The 17489-nt window shown below is 40.8% G+C and overlaps 1 protein-coding gene across 6 annotated transcripts in view; it reads right to left on the bottom strand.

The window, feature by feature from the left end:
* The window catches only part of slc16a4 (solute carrier family 16 member 4), a 31988-nt gene that overhangs the window by 2832 nt on the left and 11667 nt on the right, over window positions 1-17489 (bottom strand). For all 6 annotated transcript variants that reach the window (XM_072680901.1, XM_072680898.1, XM_072680900.1 and 3 more), the window contains 6 exons: window positions 17109-17241; window positions 16158-16301; window positions 14964-15125; window positions 14179-14742; window positions 4722-4933; window positions 1450-1543 (listed from right to left, as the gene is read on the bottom strand). In XM_072680901.1, coding sequence (XP_072537002.1) covers window positions 1450-1543; window positions 4722-4933; window positions 14179-14742; window positions 14964-15125; window positions 16158-16301; window positions 17109-17241 — 1309 coding nt within the window. The remainder of the gene's footprint in view (window positions 1-1449; window positions 1544-4721; window positions 4934-14178; window positions 14743-14963; window positions 15126-16157; window positions 16302-17108; window positions 17242-17489) is intronic.

Below are 17489 nucleotides of genomic sequence, written 5' to 3' on the forward strand. Positions count from 1 at the left end.
TGGGAACATGATCTTGTTACTAAGCCGTGACCACGATTTAGTTTTATTGAGTATATATACACCTCATTCAGCTGATCCAGGAAATCTAAAGGTAATAATCAGATAGAGCAGATCAGGAGCTAAATAAGGCATCATTGGAACCAGTTGTCCAAAGTTATTATATAAAGTGGTTATAAATATATATGTAATATGGATAATGGGTCAGTGATACATGCTAGATGTTGTAAGACAACGTCTGATTATTCAAGTTATTTGTATTTTAGATGTTACAACCCCTAGGTCCTGTCTCTATCCCTACAACAAAAGCAATTTTGTTTCTCCAAAACCCAACACTTTTGATTACATACAATACAACTGATCTGTGAATTCTGAAAGAAATTGGAAATTTTATTATTGCAAATTGCAAACCAGTTAGAAAACATTGTGCAGCACAGTCTCTCTCTGCTTGTTTAGCCAATTGCCCATATGATATGGGCAATATGAAAGTACAGCCAAAGCAGAGGGAGCCTGAAGCACGTTTCTGGTTCCTACATAGCATAGGTCAGCGCAGACCGTGGCGTGCTCCAGCCGTGACCAGCAGGGCCCGTCAACAGCAGAAGGTTCTATCCGGAAAAGCCCACATGGGGGTTAACTAATCACATTTTGCTTCCCCAGCTGGGGCTCTGGTTTAGGGGGTTCCTGACAAGATGGTTTGGGTTAGATTGACTATGTGGGACTAAGTTCAAGAACGACACGGCCTTCTCCCAAAGGGAGCCTACACAGCCCCCCACCCAAAGAGCGCCTTCATACCCGCCGTTCCAAATAGGGCCTACACATCCCCCTCCCACACAGGGCCCCTCTAAGTGAGAGAGAGCCTGTTGCATTTCCAAGAATTTCAGCTCTGTCAGCACACTGCTTGTACAGACTTCTACCAATGCTTTAGCATGCATGCACATATTTTCCATGTCAATTTAATGGCATTTGGATTTAATTGCTGATCTTGGGTTACTTCTGTTGGTGCAGCTAATGTAAGCGTTTGTGCTAAATTTAGACGTACTGTCTATTCACTTCGACTAAGTTCTATAGAAAATAAAAGGTCAATGGGAAGCAAAAAAAAAACAAAAAGCATCCATGATCTAAACCAAACACGCTAACCTCCTGCTAAATAAAGACAGGCGACATGATCTCCCCAACAGTGTCAAAAGCGGAGATATATCTGTTCTTGGAAGATTTTCCGCCTTAAGAAAGATGACACTGTTCACACACACTCTGCATGTGTGTCCATACACACCAAGTAGGTCACCAAGTACACCGAGGGGCACCTCCCAAGTGTAATTAACCCTTGAAGGCACTTCAGGCATTAGCTTTTTGAAACACTCTCAATGCCATGATGTCACATGTGGCATTTAAGCTAATATTTGCCACTTACGACATTGAGCATAGATTTCACAACGACAACAACACACCTACCTGCTAAAGGAGGACCTGTGAGACATCCCAGTCCCACAAAGAACATCGAAAACCCCATGGAGTTGTTCAGCTTCTCAGAGCCGACCAAGTCAACCTGGAAAAGACCAGCAGGCCAGCACTTAGTGAGAATGTATTTGGCTCAATCAGCTTTCTTTCATGAATGGAAACCACACACCACTTTACACCCAACCCTAAATTCCACATTCTGAAAGAAATTGGAAAATTAATTCTAAAAAGCAAACAGACAAATTGCAAACCAGTTTGAAATTGTGGAACAATGGAAAAAAGTCTTTCTCTGCTTGTTTAGCTAACTGCCCATACGATAGAAAATACAGCCAAAGCAGAGGGAGCCTGAAGCACGTTTCTTCTGGTTTCTATGTAGCATAGGTCAGCGTGGGCCATGGTGCACTCTGGCCATGACCAGCAGGGCCAGTCAACAGCAGAAGGCTCAATCTGAAAAAAGCCCCAGCAACAGTTTTCAACATAACAGGCCATATATGGAATCTAAGCTGCAAAAAAACTGCCTTTGTGATTTCATAAAAACGTATTTTACTTCAGCAGTTTAGCCCCGCTCAGTGTTGTTGAATTTTAGAGCGTTTTATGAAGTGGTTCAGCCAGCTTTTAAAAGCATAAAACAATTCCAAGGGCTAAAGAGAGGATGGGTAAATGTTTTGTAAAATCAGTTATTATTGTTTTTGCAGAGCAGGGCTCTTTAATTTAATTTCAAGATCTAGTTAAGAGAAATTTCCTCAAATCTGTACCACAAAATGTCTGATTTGCATTATGATTTAGTGTCATATCCTCTATTTTGAAGCAAATCATTAGTTATATCAATATTGTATTTAGTCAACAACAAATGAACTGGACTAATCATTAATAACAAATACTTAAAGAAATTCTAATTTTCTCAAGTAAAATTCAAAAATAAAATAAAGCTGAATGCAGATAAATTATTCTCTGCAACCGACCACCTATTAGCATCAGCAAAGCGAAATTAGCAGCAACTGCTAAATCCAGTATTGTGCATCACTTCAAATAAGTTAAGTGTTGCCTTCAAATAACTGTGGTATTTGGCGTTTAAGCAGCATTATATACAAAGTGTGTCCCAATTCTAATCTAAACGCTTCCCCCCGCCCTTCAACAACTTAATAAAATGGCTCTTTCTGGATTGGCTGAGGTTTCAGGGTGAGAATTGGGACAGGGACCGTCACTCACTCGAGTTGCAGAGATATAATGCACAGATCTGAATGGCCAAGTAGCTGCATTTGTGATTGTAACGCATGTGATTGCTCTTTGAATTTGCTGGGCGTATAAACCTGTCTGCCTATTAGTGACCTCTGTCGTACATAAAATCACACAAATGTCATAAGTGGACTCCAGGAAACAAATGAAATAAGATGTAAGTGCAAAATGTAGGATGTTGATCCTTTTATTGTATATAATAGCATAATATACTGTAATTCTAGATATTGTTTTGTGATGAACAAACAGGAATTCATTACATTATTATTATTATTATTATTATTATTATTATAGGAACATGTTTAACTGTATGAATTGCTGTAATCATAATTTAGTGTAATATCTAATGTATTTAGCAATGAGACACTCATTCTAAACCCTTTTGAAGTCCCTCAGTATGTGCCACTACCAAGATAATAAGGCTTCCCACCCACATCCTAAGGGAAGGATGGCTCGACTAGACTGGAAACTAGGACTTGCCACTGCTTAATATCAAATAATTACAAACAAAATAAACACATATTGTGCCTCCGTCAGAACCGCCAGCTATGTCTTCTTCTGAGCTTGACTATAAAACTCACAGGTTTTTAAAGCTCTCACTGGCTTTTGCTTCTGTACACTTCTTATGAACAACCCCCCCCCCAAACCTCCTTTATACTTCAATGCATGTGTGCAAGATACCCAAGCTTTGAATGTGATGGCAGAAGACATAAATTTCAGGCTCATAATTTTCACCTGTCTTGGGGCAACCCAAAATCTTCCATTTCTCATCCTGACAGATGAAATTGAGGATCTGTCAGCAGAAATCATTGCTTTTCCAATAAAAACAAAACATACATACGGTCTTCCAATTTATTCTACTTCCATAATAATGTAATATGCTGTGTTCCTCATCATCTGCCCAGCTGCGCCCTTCACTGTGACAGGCCAGGATGTATAATCAAGAGCATTTAAGAAATGAGTGCTCTGAGAAAACTGTAATTAAAGGTAATGGAGTTACAAAATGAAACCTCATTATCTTTAATTGCTGATGTTTCTGCACTGTAGTATCCAGGTATGCCGTTTATTTTCTTGAAACTTGCATAACATCAAAGCCTCGCTGACATCTCTCATGTGGACCCCATCATTTGAGTGCCCAGGCTGCCGTACACTGTGAGAATCGGTTTGAAGTGGTTGTAAAAATACTTGAAAGGTAAAATACGACCCATCCAGTGGAGTGAGCAAACGGCAGCCAACAGCTACCGCAGCTGCCCTGAGTGCTGGACTCTAGTAAGATTGCCCTCTCAATTTACACCACGTTTATTCCCTGGACACAGCACTGTCTGGCTGGCTGCAGAAACACCCAAGCACTAACAGCAACAGCACATAGCAGATACAAGAGCCATAGAAGAACCAAGTTTGGTATCCCAAAGAACCATGTTTGTAACAGAGATGTAAATTGGTAAAGAATCGTAACATCAAGTGGAGGTTCTTTAGGCCTTTAGCAAGGGTTATTCACTCTCACACATCTCTATTACAAAAGCATGGTTCTTTATGGAACCAAAATGGTTAATTGCTCAAAGAATCCTTTACAGCACCTTATTTGTAAGAGGCTACAGTATATTCAAAACCACTGAGTGAAGCCGCATGGGCTTGCCTCAGCATGATCTTCATCAACACTCAGCAGACTGACAAAAGGACCAGATTTCCCAGAATGATACACTGTGGATGATGCTTGCATTGCTGGATACTGATGGTGTATTCTGTGTGTTCTACTACTAGTAAACTAGTAAACTGCTCATGTCAACAATATTCACCCATATGCAAGTCATGGTGACATACATCACAGCTCATAAACTCGGGTGTCACAGAACATGCCTGAGTTTAGCAGCTGCATTTACGGCTGTCAGCCTTTTACGGTTCCTTTGATGCACTCGGAAATACAGGGGCTTGTGAGTTTACGAGGCCCCTCACAACGCACTGTTACTGCTGATACTAAATCCTGATAGCAGTATTTGTACTCTTACATGGTGTGGCACTCCAGTACTCACCAGGACAGGCAGCAGTAGGGCCATGTAGCCTCCACAGAAGATGGCGAAAAAGACAGCGTAGACCATGAGCAGGATGTAAGAGGTGGCGAGAGGGGAGAGCAGGTTGACTACGCCACACAGGATTAGATAGGCCTTATGGTAATGGTATTTATGCACTAGGTTCCTGTCTGCCACCCAACCAGAAGCCAGCTGAGCCATGGTTTCTGTTATACCTGCAGGAGAGAAAAGACTGGCTGTTACACATGGTTGATATATACATGGTTGACATATACATGGTTCAGACTACATGGTTGCTTCAGGTTCTGGAGTAGGGCTACACTATATTGTATATTGTTGAATGGTTACTGCCATATCAGTCTGTATCTTACAAAAGCCTACAATATGCAAACGAGGCCCATAACCAAGGACAAATGCATCCTCAACATTTTTAGTTACTTGATGAATGAAGACATTTATGTGATTTAACCAGTGGCCAAATTGCCAAAAAAAAACATCCAAGGGGATGGAGGGTTCAAATGACAGTGGGGGGATTATGGGTGAATAATTAATTTATTTATAATTAGTCTAGTCCCTGTAGAGAAGTATTGCCAGCATGCCTAATGCCAGGTGTGGGCTAGAAGGTTATAGACCCCCCAGCACTGAGCTGTGGAGCAGTGGAACTGTGTTCTCTGGAATGATGGTGCTCTATCCAGTACTTTCGGCAGTTGGGGATGAGGTGGTGGAAGGGTTGCTGAATGCAATCAAATTTCCACACAAAACCTTGTAGAATGACTCACACAGATAGTGGAGACAGTAAGTGATTTCCGTAAAAACAACAAATAAGCGTCTGTGTCTTCTTTTAATTGCGTTCATACATTTCAATAGATATATAAATGGAATTACAATATCCAGACTCCAGATGTTACAATACATATCCAACACACCTGTCACTGTATTCAGATGCCCCTGAAGGCCTTCAATATGTGGGTCAGTTGTGTTAGATTTGAATTAAAGGTAAACCTTGCGTAGCAGGGTGGCAGATCTCCAGGCTTAGGATTGAGCACCAGTGTACTGTATGTGCTCACAGAACAACACTAACACAAAGGGGTCAAATAGTGGCTCTTTTACAAGGGGCTGGGAAGTAATAAAGGCCCATCATGTAACCCAGTGTGTTGTACAGTTACATTGTACAGTGGAATTTGGCTGATGCTCTTTCCAGATACTTGCATGTGAATCATGTTACTCAGGTATGCAAATGTAGTGTTGTCTTGTTCGAGGACCTTTATAAGGACCCTATATAAGTGTGGTGTGTTGACCCAGTGGACTAATCAAATCCTTGTCTGCTACAGGGAAGGTGGGGTTGTTTCCCACTACACAACACCAAAAACACTATACCATGAGGTATAGTACAAAGCAATATGTAGATAATTGCACTATGGTACTTTGCCTGTACTCTGTAAAAGAGTCCAAATGTTTAATGACAGTATTTATAGCATGCTGGAATAGATTCAATCAATCATTATACTAATCAATAAGCTGTGCAAACATTTTTGGCCAAAATTCTAGGGCTCTAGGGCTATTGTAAACCATACAAATCACTCCCAAAATAGCTTATTTTGTTTTTTTTTCATCTGCTTTCTACCCTGCATACATAGAGTTATTTTAATGATATCTGCATATTCAAAGTATTTGATTTCTAAAGATGTATAAAATAAATGTAAATCTACAAAATCGAACTGGAAATTCTGTAGATTTTATGAGATTTCACAAATCTGTTGAATCGTAATTGAGCCATTTGGTCAGAGATTTACACCCTTTTGTGTTAACGATATTAATCAGAGATCAGTGACCTCCGTGTCATTGTGAAAGACTTCTGCACACATACAGTGTGTTCTGTAATGAGCTGCTGTCAAAGGCTAAAGGTGAGTGTGAGAGGCCTGACATCTGTATGAGCTCAACACTTGGATCACCGGCTCCATGACCCTGTAAGCCATCAATCATTCCGGCACCCAGCTCCAGGGAGAATAGGCCTCTGGACAGCCTTAAAACCAACCAATCCTCCTGCACAGCAATGTGTTTCACATGTGCATGAAAAGATGCTGTCAGACTTGTTATTATCTCAGTCGAGCCCTGGAGGTAGAACGAGTCTGCTTTTTTGCAAAACGTGCAGAAGAGAAACAAGGGAGGGATAATAAGGAGGTTAGCCTCCAGCAGCTTCTAAGACTGATCATTCTTTGCTTTTCAGCGCCAGTGTCTGGGTGGGGGTGGGAGGGGGGGTTGGGGTTGGTGATTGCATGCGCAATGCTAAGTGTATGGAATCCACTGCAGTTCAGTGGCCTGTGCCGCAGTGGGCTATTGATCGGTTCAGGAAAAGCTTTGAGGCAGCACGGCCTGCACAGATCAATGAAACAGAACAACAGCAAAAACATTTATGGATTAATGGCAGCAGTTGCAGGCCCAGCTGCACACTAGCTAGTACAGCATGATGATAAGTCCATTAGTGTAAATGTCTGTTGCTGTTCCTTAGTTTATTAAAGCTTAATGAAACAGTTAAACACTTAAACTGAAAGCTTCATGTCAATTCATGTTAATAATCTCATTATTCAGCAGTGTTTCAATAGATGGTTCTACCATGTTTGTAACTGTGGGCATGTGAAAAAAAACTCCATACATATACAAATGTTCCATATCAATTAAGCCCAATTTTGTACCTCCAATAAACCCACCTTTTCCTAACACCCCTAATACTAGCAATGCTCCCAACACTAGGAGGTTAAGGACTTGCCAGACGTGTCCTTCATTACATGCAAATCCAGCCACCTCCTTTTTTCGAACTGCTGCCAACGCGGCATTGCTAGGCAGCTGAAATGCCAGATCCACCGCACCAGCTGACAGATGCCAGTACCGGCAAACATCGCTTCAAGAGTGATGAGGCGAGAGAGAGTGCCATCTACCCCCCAGAGAGAGCATGGGTAATTGTGCTCTCTAGGACTCCGGGTACTGATGGCAAAGCAGCATGGCTCGAAATTCAAACTCACAATCCATAAAAACATTTATTTTGATGTGATATGAGTTGTGAGTTAGTCAGTAAATACTATGAAATTGATGTCACCCTGTCAGACAAGACCTTAAATGCCTATTTATGTTGTTTTTATTTTTTCCCATAATTCGAACCCTGATCTATACACAATGATAAACTTGTATGCCAAACAAAATGATCCAAAGCTACTTCTGATGTATGTTTTTTGCTCTTCCTGTCTAAGCACTTTTTGGAGATGCAAGGTTTCATTCTGACAGTGGCGATGTAAGTAAGGCAGTTGTGAGAGGGATCCTTGAGTGTTTAAAGATGCCCAAGAAAAGGAAATTACTAGTTGAATAATGACAGTTCAGTACATGGAAGTGACATACTGAGAAACTGAAACACTGTTATTCTTCTTTGGAAAGACAAATAGCTGTAAAATGGGCCAACATCCAAAAATTTGTAACCGTCTTGGCTCAATTTCTTTACGGCTCCAAAACTGACATACACTTAGCCTACTAGCAAAAGCCTTTCGATACTTGAAGCTGCAACATGGTTAAATGCTACAGCAATATGGTGATCTTGTGGTTCCAGTGAATCAGGTCTCATGAGAGGCAAGCAAACATACAGAGACACCAATATTCATATATATCATTCGTGTTGGTAACCCCTCCATGCAGTGAATACACCTCTATACACTAGTGAGCAAACACACACTAGTGGCAGTCAGCACACATGCCCAGAACAGTGGGTAGGAAGGAGGGTTGAGGGCTCCGCCCAAGGGCCCAACAGGTATCCACAACCCTGTCATCAATCGGTGAGCCACCACTGCCCAAGCAAGGAAGCTAAAGCTGCGCTAGGCTAAATCCCTATCGGCTTTCACCATCTCTGCTTTTGACAGCACTTTACAGTGAAAATAATTCTTAGTACAGTGCTAAAAACAAAGCTATGCTATGGCATGCTATTCGGCTCCTGTGAGGCACCAGCCAAAGCTCATCATTCTTTTTCACAACAGGGTTGTAAATAGGTGTGAGCAATTCAAAATCTTCTATATATTTATTCTACAGCACCTTTAAGGAGTTAAATAGAACAGGCAGAGTAGTGGAATTCCCAATCTGGCATAGTTTCACCTCTTTAGACGTGACAACAGTAAATAAAGGGAGGTTTGCAGAATGTGGGGTAGAACCGTGCCAAGCGCAGTCGCGAGGCTCATGCAAATACAGGCGGGTACATGAGCTACATTACTGATGGGCCAAGTCAATGAGGTCAATCCCGAAACGTTGCAGTGGCAGTATTACAGCGCACCCTGTGGGGTTCTTAGCAGTGGTCAGATGTGAAGTGAAACAGCTGGTCAATGTTTATGTGTCCTTGGCGCGTCACCAGAGGCAGTCCCCCGGTGCGTCCCCACTTGAGTACAGAGAGCTTTGGCGAGTTGTTTGTGTGTTTAAATCACAGCGGGTCTAGTGAGGCTCACAGCTGTCTTTGTCATGCACCACACAATAGACTTCAGTAGTGAAGCATGGAGGCAAAAAGACCTTTTTTCTCCTCTTTTTTACCATGCTGCCATCCAGCCCTCTAAACTCTGCAGCAGGGCCCAGAATGATGAGGACTGATGATGTGAGTGGCAGTGGAGTATATTTAGTCTGTCAAAATATTGTAGAACACTTTTTATATTGTGAAAATATTGTAATATCCATTTGCCACATTGCACCACCCTATTTCAAAGTGCTGATAAAGGTGCAGTGAACGCTCAAGAGGGATATAAGAGCATGAAGCTGGAGGTCTGTGCATGTCCTCTAGCTGTCACCCCCACTTGCTCCTGCAAGATTTAAGTCGGCCTCTACACAAAGTCAGCATTTTTTGACACACTCCCGCCCACAACCTTAACGTTTTGCCCTTTGTCCTGCGCACAGTCCCATGGAAGCTAACTGACATGGTTTATACACAAATCAGTGATTTTATGCTGACATAATATGGAAATCATGGCCATCAGGCCTATTTAGTTTATATATGTTTATTTTTTTGGTCTTGCTATTTCTTAGTCCAATGTCACGATGGTCCTGCAGTAGTGCAGACCTCTGTATGAAATTTTAAAAAGCTGTTTACCTGGAATAAAATAGATATAAAAAAAGAGATATTTTAGAGCAATTATCTTCTGATACTTCTGATAGCATATAATAAATAATAAGCCATATACACTCACTGAGCACTTTATTAAAAACACAATGCTAATATATAATACTGTATAAGGCCTCCCTATTCTCTAACAGCTTCAAAATTCATGGATTTCACAAAATGTTGGAAACACTACATTCTGAGGAGATTCTGGGGCCGGACTGACAAAACAAATGTTGATATTCTTTCAAATGTTAAAACAATTCTTAACTTTTTACTTAAGAAAGATCCTAAGAACAATTTGGTATTCTCAAAAAAATATAGTATCAAACATTTTCTTAACCTTATGATAGCCTCACACTTTACTTCAGTGTAAGGTTCGATAGGTAAGCATCTAAAATGAATGTGTAAAGAGTTAAATTACGGCATTAATGTCTAATTTAACTGGATAAAATGTGGAGACAAAGTGCTGTTAGTTTCTACATAAAGAAAATTCACTTCTAGGTAAATGTTATTTTGCATTGTTTATGATAATCTGTGAACTACAGTCTATGTTACTGCTGACCTAAATAAACAATGAAAACAACGAGTGTCTCAGGAAGATCTTAGGAAAATAATTAAGACTTTCTTGAGAGAATATTTGGAAACTTGTACACTTGTACTGTGTTGCACTTGTGTTCTGTATGCACTGTGTCTATGTTGCACCATGGTCCTGGAGGAACGTTGTATATAGTTGAAAAGACATGCCATTCTCAAATTTTGCTGCCACATGATTGGCTGATAATTGCATGAATAAGTAGGTGTACAGGTAATCCTACTAAGGTGCTTGTTGAGTGCATAATAAGCCATTTTAAAGAAATACTGTTGCTTCAGTCGACGGCACTTTAGCAGACGATTATATATTCCAAAACATTCTATCAGTCTGGGTCCTGCAAGTGCCAGGGAGCGTCTCAGTTTAGCGATCAGGCATGTGACAGGTGTTTGTGGCCCTTTATGAAGTTCCCTGAATGGCCACAAAAAGCAATGTTCCCCACTACATCAAAGCGAGACAAAGAGCACACACTGGGGAACAGAGGGTCCGAATGCATGTCCAATTTCCCGGCCCACTCATTAAAAACACAAACGTGTTTGGCTCCTCTCGTCCCCCTGCTATTGTGCGCTGCTGCTGCCTCAGTGCGCCCCAGCACAATATCAGCCACTCTAGAGCTGGCTACCGCATTGGGAAGCCCTGCTGTCGCCACGGCAGCCACTCAGCCCGTTGCTTAGCGACTCCCCCCGGTTCAGCGACAGTGAGCGGCCCACCATCAGGAGCCGCTTTTGGAGGCCTGAGCTGATCTGGGCTGTCCCGTTTGAAAAGGGCTCTGAATTGAAATAGGCAGGGGGTGGGGTTGGGCTGGGGTCGGGGGGGTTGGGGGGTGCTGCACTGGACTGCATTTCTATGAAAACACAACGCATGTTGTCTATATGAGACGGACACTACTGGACTATGTTTAGTTACACACTAGTGTTGCTATGCTTTACATTAACTCCTACATCTTAGTTCATAGACTGACCTTAGGTTATATGTTTACTTTACTTTATAGAGTCTTCTCAGGTCTTGCCCTACAGAGCCAGCCCTGGTGTCCAGTCCAGTCCAGTGCCCTTTTTTTTCATATTTATGACCTGGTGTATTCTGCCAGCTTTTATGAAAAGCAAAAGCTGTAGCTTGTGTTCTAGGCACTCAAGCTAACACGTTTATCTGGCAAGGCATATACTTGGCAAAAGACCATAATGTCAAATATTACATAATGTATTGTCATTGGGTATGCAAAATCCTTGTATCTCTAATAAGTTAACTTTACAGGAGAAGGAAAAGACCTTTGTAACTTGTAAAAAGATTCATTTTGGAGCATTTCTATTGGTCTGACATATTGAAACAACATAAAGAGCAACTGCCTGATTCACATAATGTAAAAAAGTAAAAAACTTTTTTTTGGATATTTTTGAGTGACACTTATGATATATATTCTGAGACACTTGTTTCTGCTATTATTCCAAATGAAAGAAGCATTTTAAATTAAATAATAATAATAGACACAAAAATAGATTTGTGTAATTTCTCCACAAAAAGAAAGGTAAAAACTCATTAGTCAACCCCACTGATGACTAAACTTGTACAATTTGAGAAGGGAGAGCTATTAATTTATGGGTTTTCATATGGTGTGGTTTTATCAATAGGATACTGCTGAACCCAACAGCTCTGGCCACTGGGGTAAAGTTCAGCTTTTATGTAAGAACATTCATTACATAAGCCTGCAGATTCTGAGCAGCTCACAAATAATTAATGTGCTGAAGTTGACAGAGTTTTTTATGCATCTACTTTTAAACCAGTCCTTAGAATATGTCACTGAAAAGTACAGTGGTCCGGGTACACCACGCCATGCTCTCTCAGCGGAGCACTCTATCTCTGCCTGGAACTCAATAGACAAGCACGTGCAAGCCCAAAGATCAACTCTGGTCCCTCCAATTACTTTCCACTGCAACTGTCACTGCACAAACTTTGTCCACTGTTTTCTTAGCATATTTGACTTGCTTAGGTTAGCACGGACAAAAAAAAAAGAAAGCTTAGGTCTCAAACAAGTAGTGTAGCAATGTATGGGTACTGCTTTCTACTGTAATGCAGAAGCCCAATATTTACACTTACCATCCAATACATGGCTTATCTAGTCAATCATTCTTTGTTAAAGCAGGTCATATGCTGCTGGAAGTAAACAAATTCATACAGGGCCAGGAGTTCACAGAGAACTCAGAAACCAAACCTGTGTTCTAACGGTGTTTGTCTAACCAACCTATCAGTAACTTAACTGAAAACAACACATTCTGACTACTGACTGCTGTGTTAACTCCATTTACGTTTTTTTGTATTTACTTTAATAGTGTATCAAGCAAAAAATGTAACCAAATTTTACCATATTTTAGTTCTGTCTATTTCCACCGACTAGCTAGGATTCTCCCTATTTCACATAATGCTACCAAGCTGGGAGCGTGAGGGCTAGCATGTGTTTCCTCCGAGACATGTGAACCCAGCCCCCCTTCTAACACAGCGTCACTGGACAGCAGTATGAGCAAACTGCCAGTTCTGTTACATCAGATAATCAGCAACACACTGAGTGATGAAGGAAGGGGATGGGCCGCCCCACCCACACAGGAAGAGTGAGGCCAATTCTACCCTGTAAGAATCTGAGCTATGGATGGCTGTGGAAACGCCGGTGATCAAATTCACCATGTCCTAAATGACAGGGTGAACACTTAGACAGTTGTACATCGTCATTGTCATACAAACACCTTGTATTTGTACACCTTGTCTCCCTTTTTTGGGTTCAGGTGAATCTGTCCATACTGTCATCTGTCCATATTGTGTCAGAATTTAATGATGGATGGGCCAATAGAAATGCTAATAAAGCTTCGGTTATTATTTTATTTAATTATATTATTATTTCCATTTTTTAAATGTCCTTTTACTCCACTACATTTTAATGTATGAAATCCAGTTATTAATTTAGTGACTAATAAACAGAAATGTTTATTTGTCATAGGTTGTTTTACAAAGTTAGTAAAGTAATGATTACATCAATCCTGATGCCTTAACTCTCTCCCAGATGGTCAGGTATATGGTTTATTAATTCAACAATGGATATGCAAAGTTTATGTATCGTATCAAAGACACAAGAGGAGAGATGGGGGACTTGTATAAATACCAGTCCTAACATCTGTACTTGCAGCACATTTAGTCATTTTTGAAAGTATTTTTGTAATCATAGGTATTAAAAAAGATTTTATCCTGCTTTTGCTGGAGTAACTGTCTCTACTGTCCAGGAAAGGCTTTTTTTTTACTAGACTTTGGAGCATTGCTGTGAGGAGCACCACCATTCCAGAGAACACAGTTCCACTGCTCCACAGCTCAATGCTGGGTGACATTATACCTCTCATTATTAGGCATAGAGCCAATAGGTTCATGTTTATCTGCTCCAGAGAGTTATATTCCTTTGCCAAAACTTCTCTACAGGGACCAGTAAGCTGTGCCAGCAATGGGTGCAACTTAAAGTAGCCGGATGCATTTATTAGAGGAGTTGTCCAAAGACATTTGGACACACAGTGTACTTTATTTCTAGTTTCAAGTACAAGTTCTATTCATTAAAGTTAGTGGTTAGATCGGGACCTTCACTGAGAAACATATACAGAGGCTTGCTTAAATGTAAAAGCACCTAACTATAGACTTCAACTGACACTACAGTAAGCCTTCCTATACTGCAGTATGCTAATATTAGAAAGCCAAGAGTCTAAAGTACTAAAGTTGATACTCACCAGCTACCGATATGATGAAGGACGCATCCATGGGGTCAATGCCCAGATTCCTGGCTCTCGCTGACAGGTGAAAGTAGGGGATAAAGTAGGCTAGCTGGCTGAACACCAGTGACCAGGTATATATGCAAAAGAAAGGATTCTTCAAGAGTGAGAAGTCCAAGACTTTGGCTTTTTTGGGGGGAGTCTTCTCATGCAGTAATGAATCCACAACTGACTTGCCATTACTTTCTGGGTAAACCTTTACTGGGACACTGTCCAGTCCATTTACACCATTCTGGACCAGGCTTGTTAGCTCCACAGCCTGAAGGGATTTCTGTCCGAGAGAGGGGTTCTCTATGATCAGTGTTTCAGTGTCTGTTTTGGCGATGCCATTTGACATAGTCACATTTAGGCCGTTCTGAAGAGGTTCCTTCTTTGTTCCTTTCAGAGAACCTGTCAGTCCTTTGCGGAGACTAGACGACGACGGCGGGGGAGAGGACACAGCGGGGCGCACATGGATCGGCCGCAGCAGCATTCCAGAGGCCACCAGGTTCAACATCAGACCACCCAAAATCAACAGAGCTCCTGGATAAGGACAGTCAGAACAGTTCAATACGAGCATCGGATTCTAAGTTTGATGCCATTTTTGTTTACATGATGTCAATCAGTAAGGCTGTGCTTCAAAAAACATCCAACAGCCATGACCACAGCTGACAAATGTGTGCATGTATGAAAATGCACCAACAAACAAAACTAAGAACAACATCACATAAGGAAAAGATTCCAGAGAGCTGAATCATATTTACCTTGCCATGCATACTGATCCAGGAGCAGCTGGGTAAAGGGGGCAAGGGCAAAGGTCAAACCCATACCAGAGCGGCCAATGGAGTACGCCGTTGCTAACCTCTTTCGGAAATAAGTCGCGGTTACAACAGACGTGGCTTGGTACAGGAGTGCAAAGCCAAGACCTGACAGGAGGTATCAAAAGTGTTCAAGGAATTAATCAATTGTTATGACATTTTATCAGATTAAATGAAACATATAATACCTCCAAATGAGCAGCTCAACTGTTAATACACAATGACCATCATAGTAGGACCTCAAAGTACACATAGCAGCCCTGCATGACAATATTTATATATATATTTCTATTTTTTTTTTTCCTCCCCACTATCACATGTAATGCTCCACTGTTACAGAGAGGACTAACACAAAAGCCTCCTACTGACACTGGCTCCTCTCAAACTGCAACATCACCAGGCAACCAACGCACACAAAGGAAAGTGCAGGATGCCCAGTTTCATCAACTAGCAGATGCCTGAGCTGGCCAGCATCACGCTAGAGTGATGAGGGCAGAGAGAGAGACACATTTACCCACCTGGAGAGAACAAAGCCAATTGTGCTCTCTCAGGCTCCAACTGCTGATGGCATGACCTGGGTTTTAAACCAGTGATCCTCAGGTCATAGTGTCAGTGCGGAGGGTCCTCTGGACCACATGAAGCTCCAGTGCACGGTAAGTTAAAAATTGTTTGATTGATTAAAAAATATATATAGAAAATTAAACAAGGATATATATTGTTACTATCACAAAAAACTTACAGGATAAGGAAAAACCTTCTTTACTTTCAATGGAAGTCAATGTAAAAAGCTTTTGAAATCTTTTGTCCATTTATCATGAAATAATGACTACTTTTCAGTGTGTTTCAACGGATCAGTTCTCTTTGTCCACTAGACCTTGTCAGTGGTCTGATTTTGAGTACAGTCAGCTGGATATTTTTGTTTGTTTTTTGGGGACTATTCCTAATTAGTGTAATTATACATAATGACTTCAAATCACTTTTTAATTTAATTTAATACCTGTAATCATTAAAAAATCTTAGATATTCTTAATGACCATTTCTAAACATAGAACAGCATGGCTTATATATGTACATTTTAGCATGTTTCTCAATACAAGTCACCTGGCACGTCATTTTCAGGTCTAGCACAGTAAGACTCACCTACCACCAGCCCCATGCTGATGTACAGGTAGACCACACTGGTAGCAAAGATGCTAATGAGAAAGCCTGCACTGACCAGCATGGCTCCCATGATGGAGGTGACTCTGTTCCCCAGCTTAGCACAGGCTACAGAGGCCAGAGGACCTGAGGGAAAACAGTGTTTTTTAGTGACTGTATGTGACCAATGATCTTGAAAGTAAATAAACAAAGGGCATCGGGAGCATGATTTTTTTTATTATGAATTTTCATGTAATGAATTCCTTAGTAACAAGCTGTTGAGCATGTCAGTTTTTAGTAATTTTTTAGGTATCATTTCTAACACATGTACAACCAGACACCATGTCAGTGTCATGTCACCAGGCAACCAACGGGCTCTGAGGATAGTGTTGGACACCCAACTCTAATGCTTCAGCTGAGAGCAAGGCCAATTGTACTCTCTCAGGTTCTGAAACTCTGGCTGATGATGATTTGAACCAGTGACCCTTGGATTATAGTCGCCTTAGTCTGCTGGACCCCTACCTAATTTCTAGGTATCATATTTTGAAATCTCTTTAGATGTCAAATACAAATTATGTGAACTGTTAAACATTTGTTCAAAACTTAAAATATATACATTATATATTTTATTGTTCAAATTATGTTATAATAATTAGAGATTAGTTATTTTCATTTTGAACTTTACAATAAAAAAATAATCATGATAGACCATGACCCAGAAATTGGGTATTGGACTGAATTATAAACTGTTACCACTAATAAAAAGGCTATACAGGATTTTGGAACTAAATAATTAAAATAATTCAAGGGTCAGCATTACAATTTCTAACTTTTACAGAGAAACTGGAAACTGAAATGATATTTGTATCTGATTTATCTCCAGCGTTCAGTTAGTACTGTAGAAACAGGTGCAGGCTTTTGGCCTTTCAAAAGGTAAGTGAAAAGTGAAAGTACCTCCTGAGAGCCTGAGGCTAGACATGATGGAGCCAATCCAGCTGATACTCTCAGATGAGCCGCCAAACTCATCCTGCAGCGCTACGAAGAAAATCCCGAAACTCTTCAAGGTCCCCATCACCAACACGTTCACCTGATAACCAGCAAACAAGCAGTTTCAGTATCGGACTTAGAATTCAGAAGCTTTCACTAATCCCACAGACGTTTATGGAAGATAATTGAAGGTGGGAAAATCAAATAAAGACAGTCCTCTTCTTCCCCAAATCTAGTTGATTAACCATGAATTAAAGATAATTACTTCTTTACTTTTGAACTAGACTATGGAGGTTGATGTAGCTAAAACATAGTGGAAGTGTATACCCACCAGTCACCACTGTATAA

This window comes from Salminus brasiliensis, chromosome 6 (assembly GCF_030463535.1).
Source record: "Salminus brasiliensis chromosome 6, fSalBra1.hap2, whole genome shotgun sequence".
NCBI classification, from domain to species: Eukaryota; Metazoa; Chordata; class Actinopteri; order Characiformes; family Bryconidae; genus Salminus; species Salminus brasiliensis.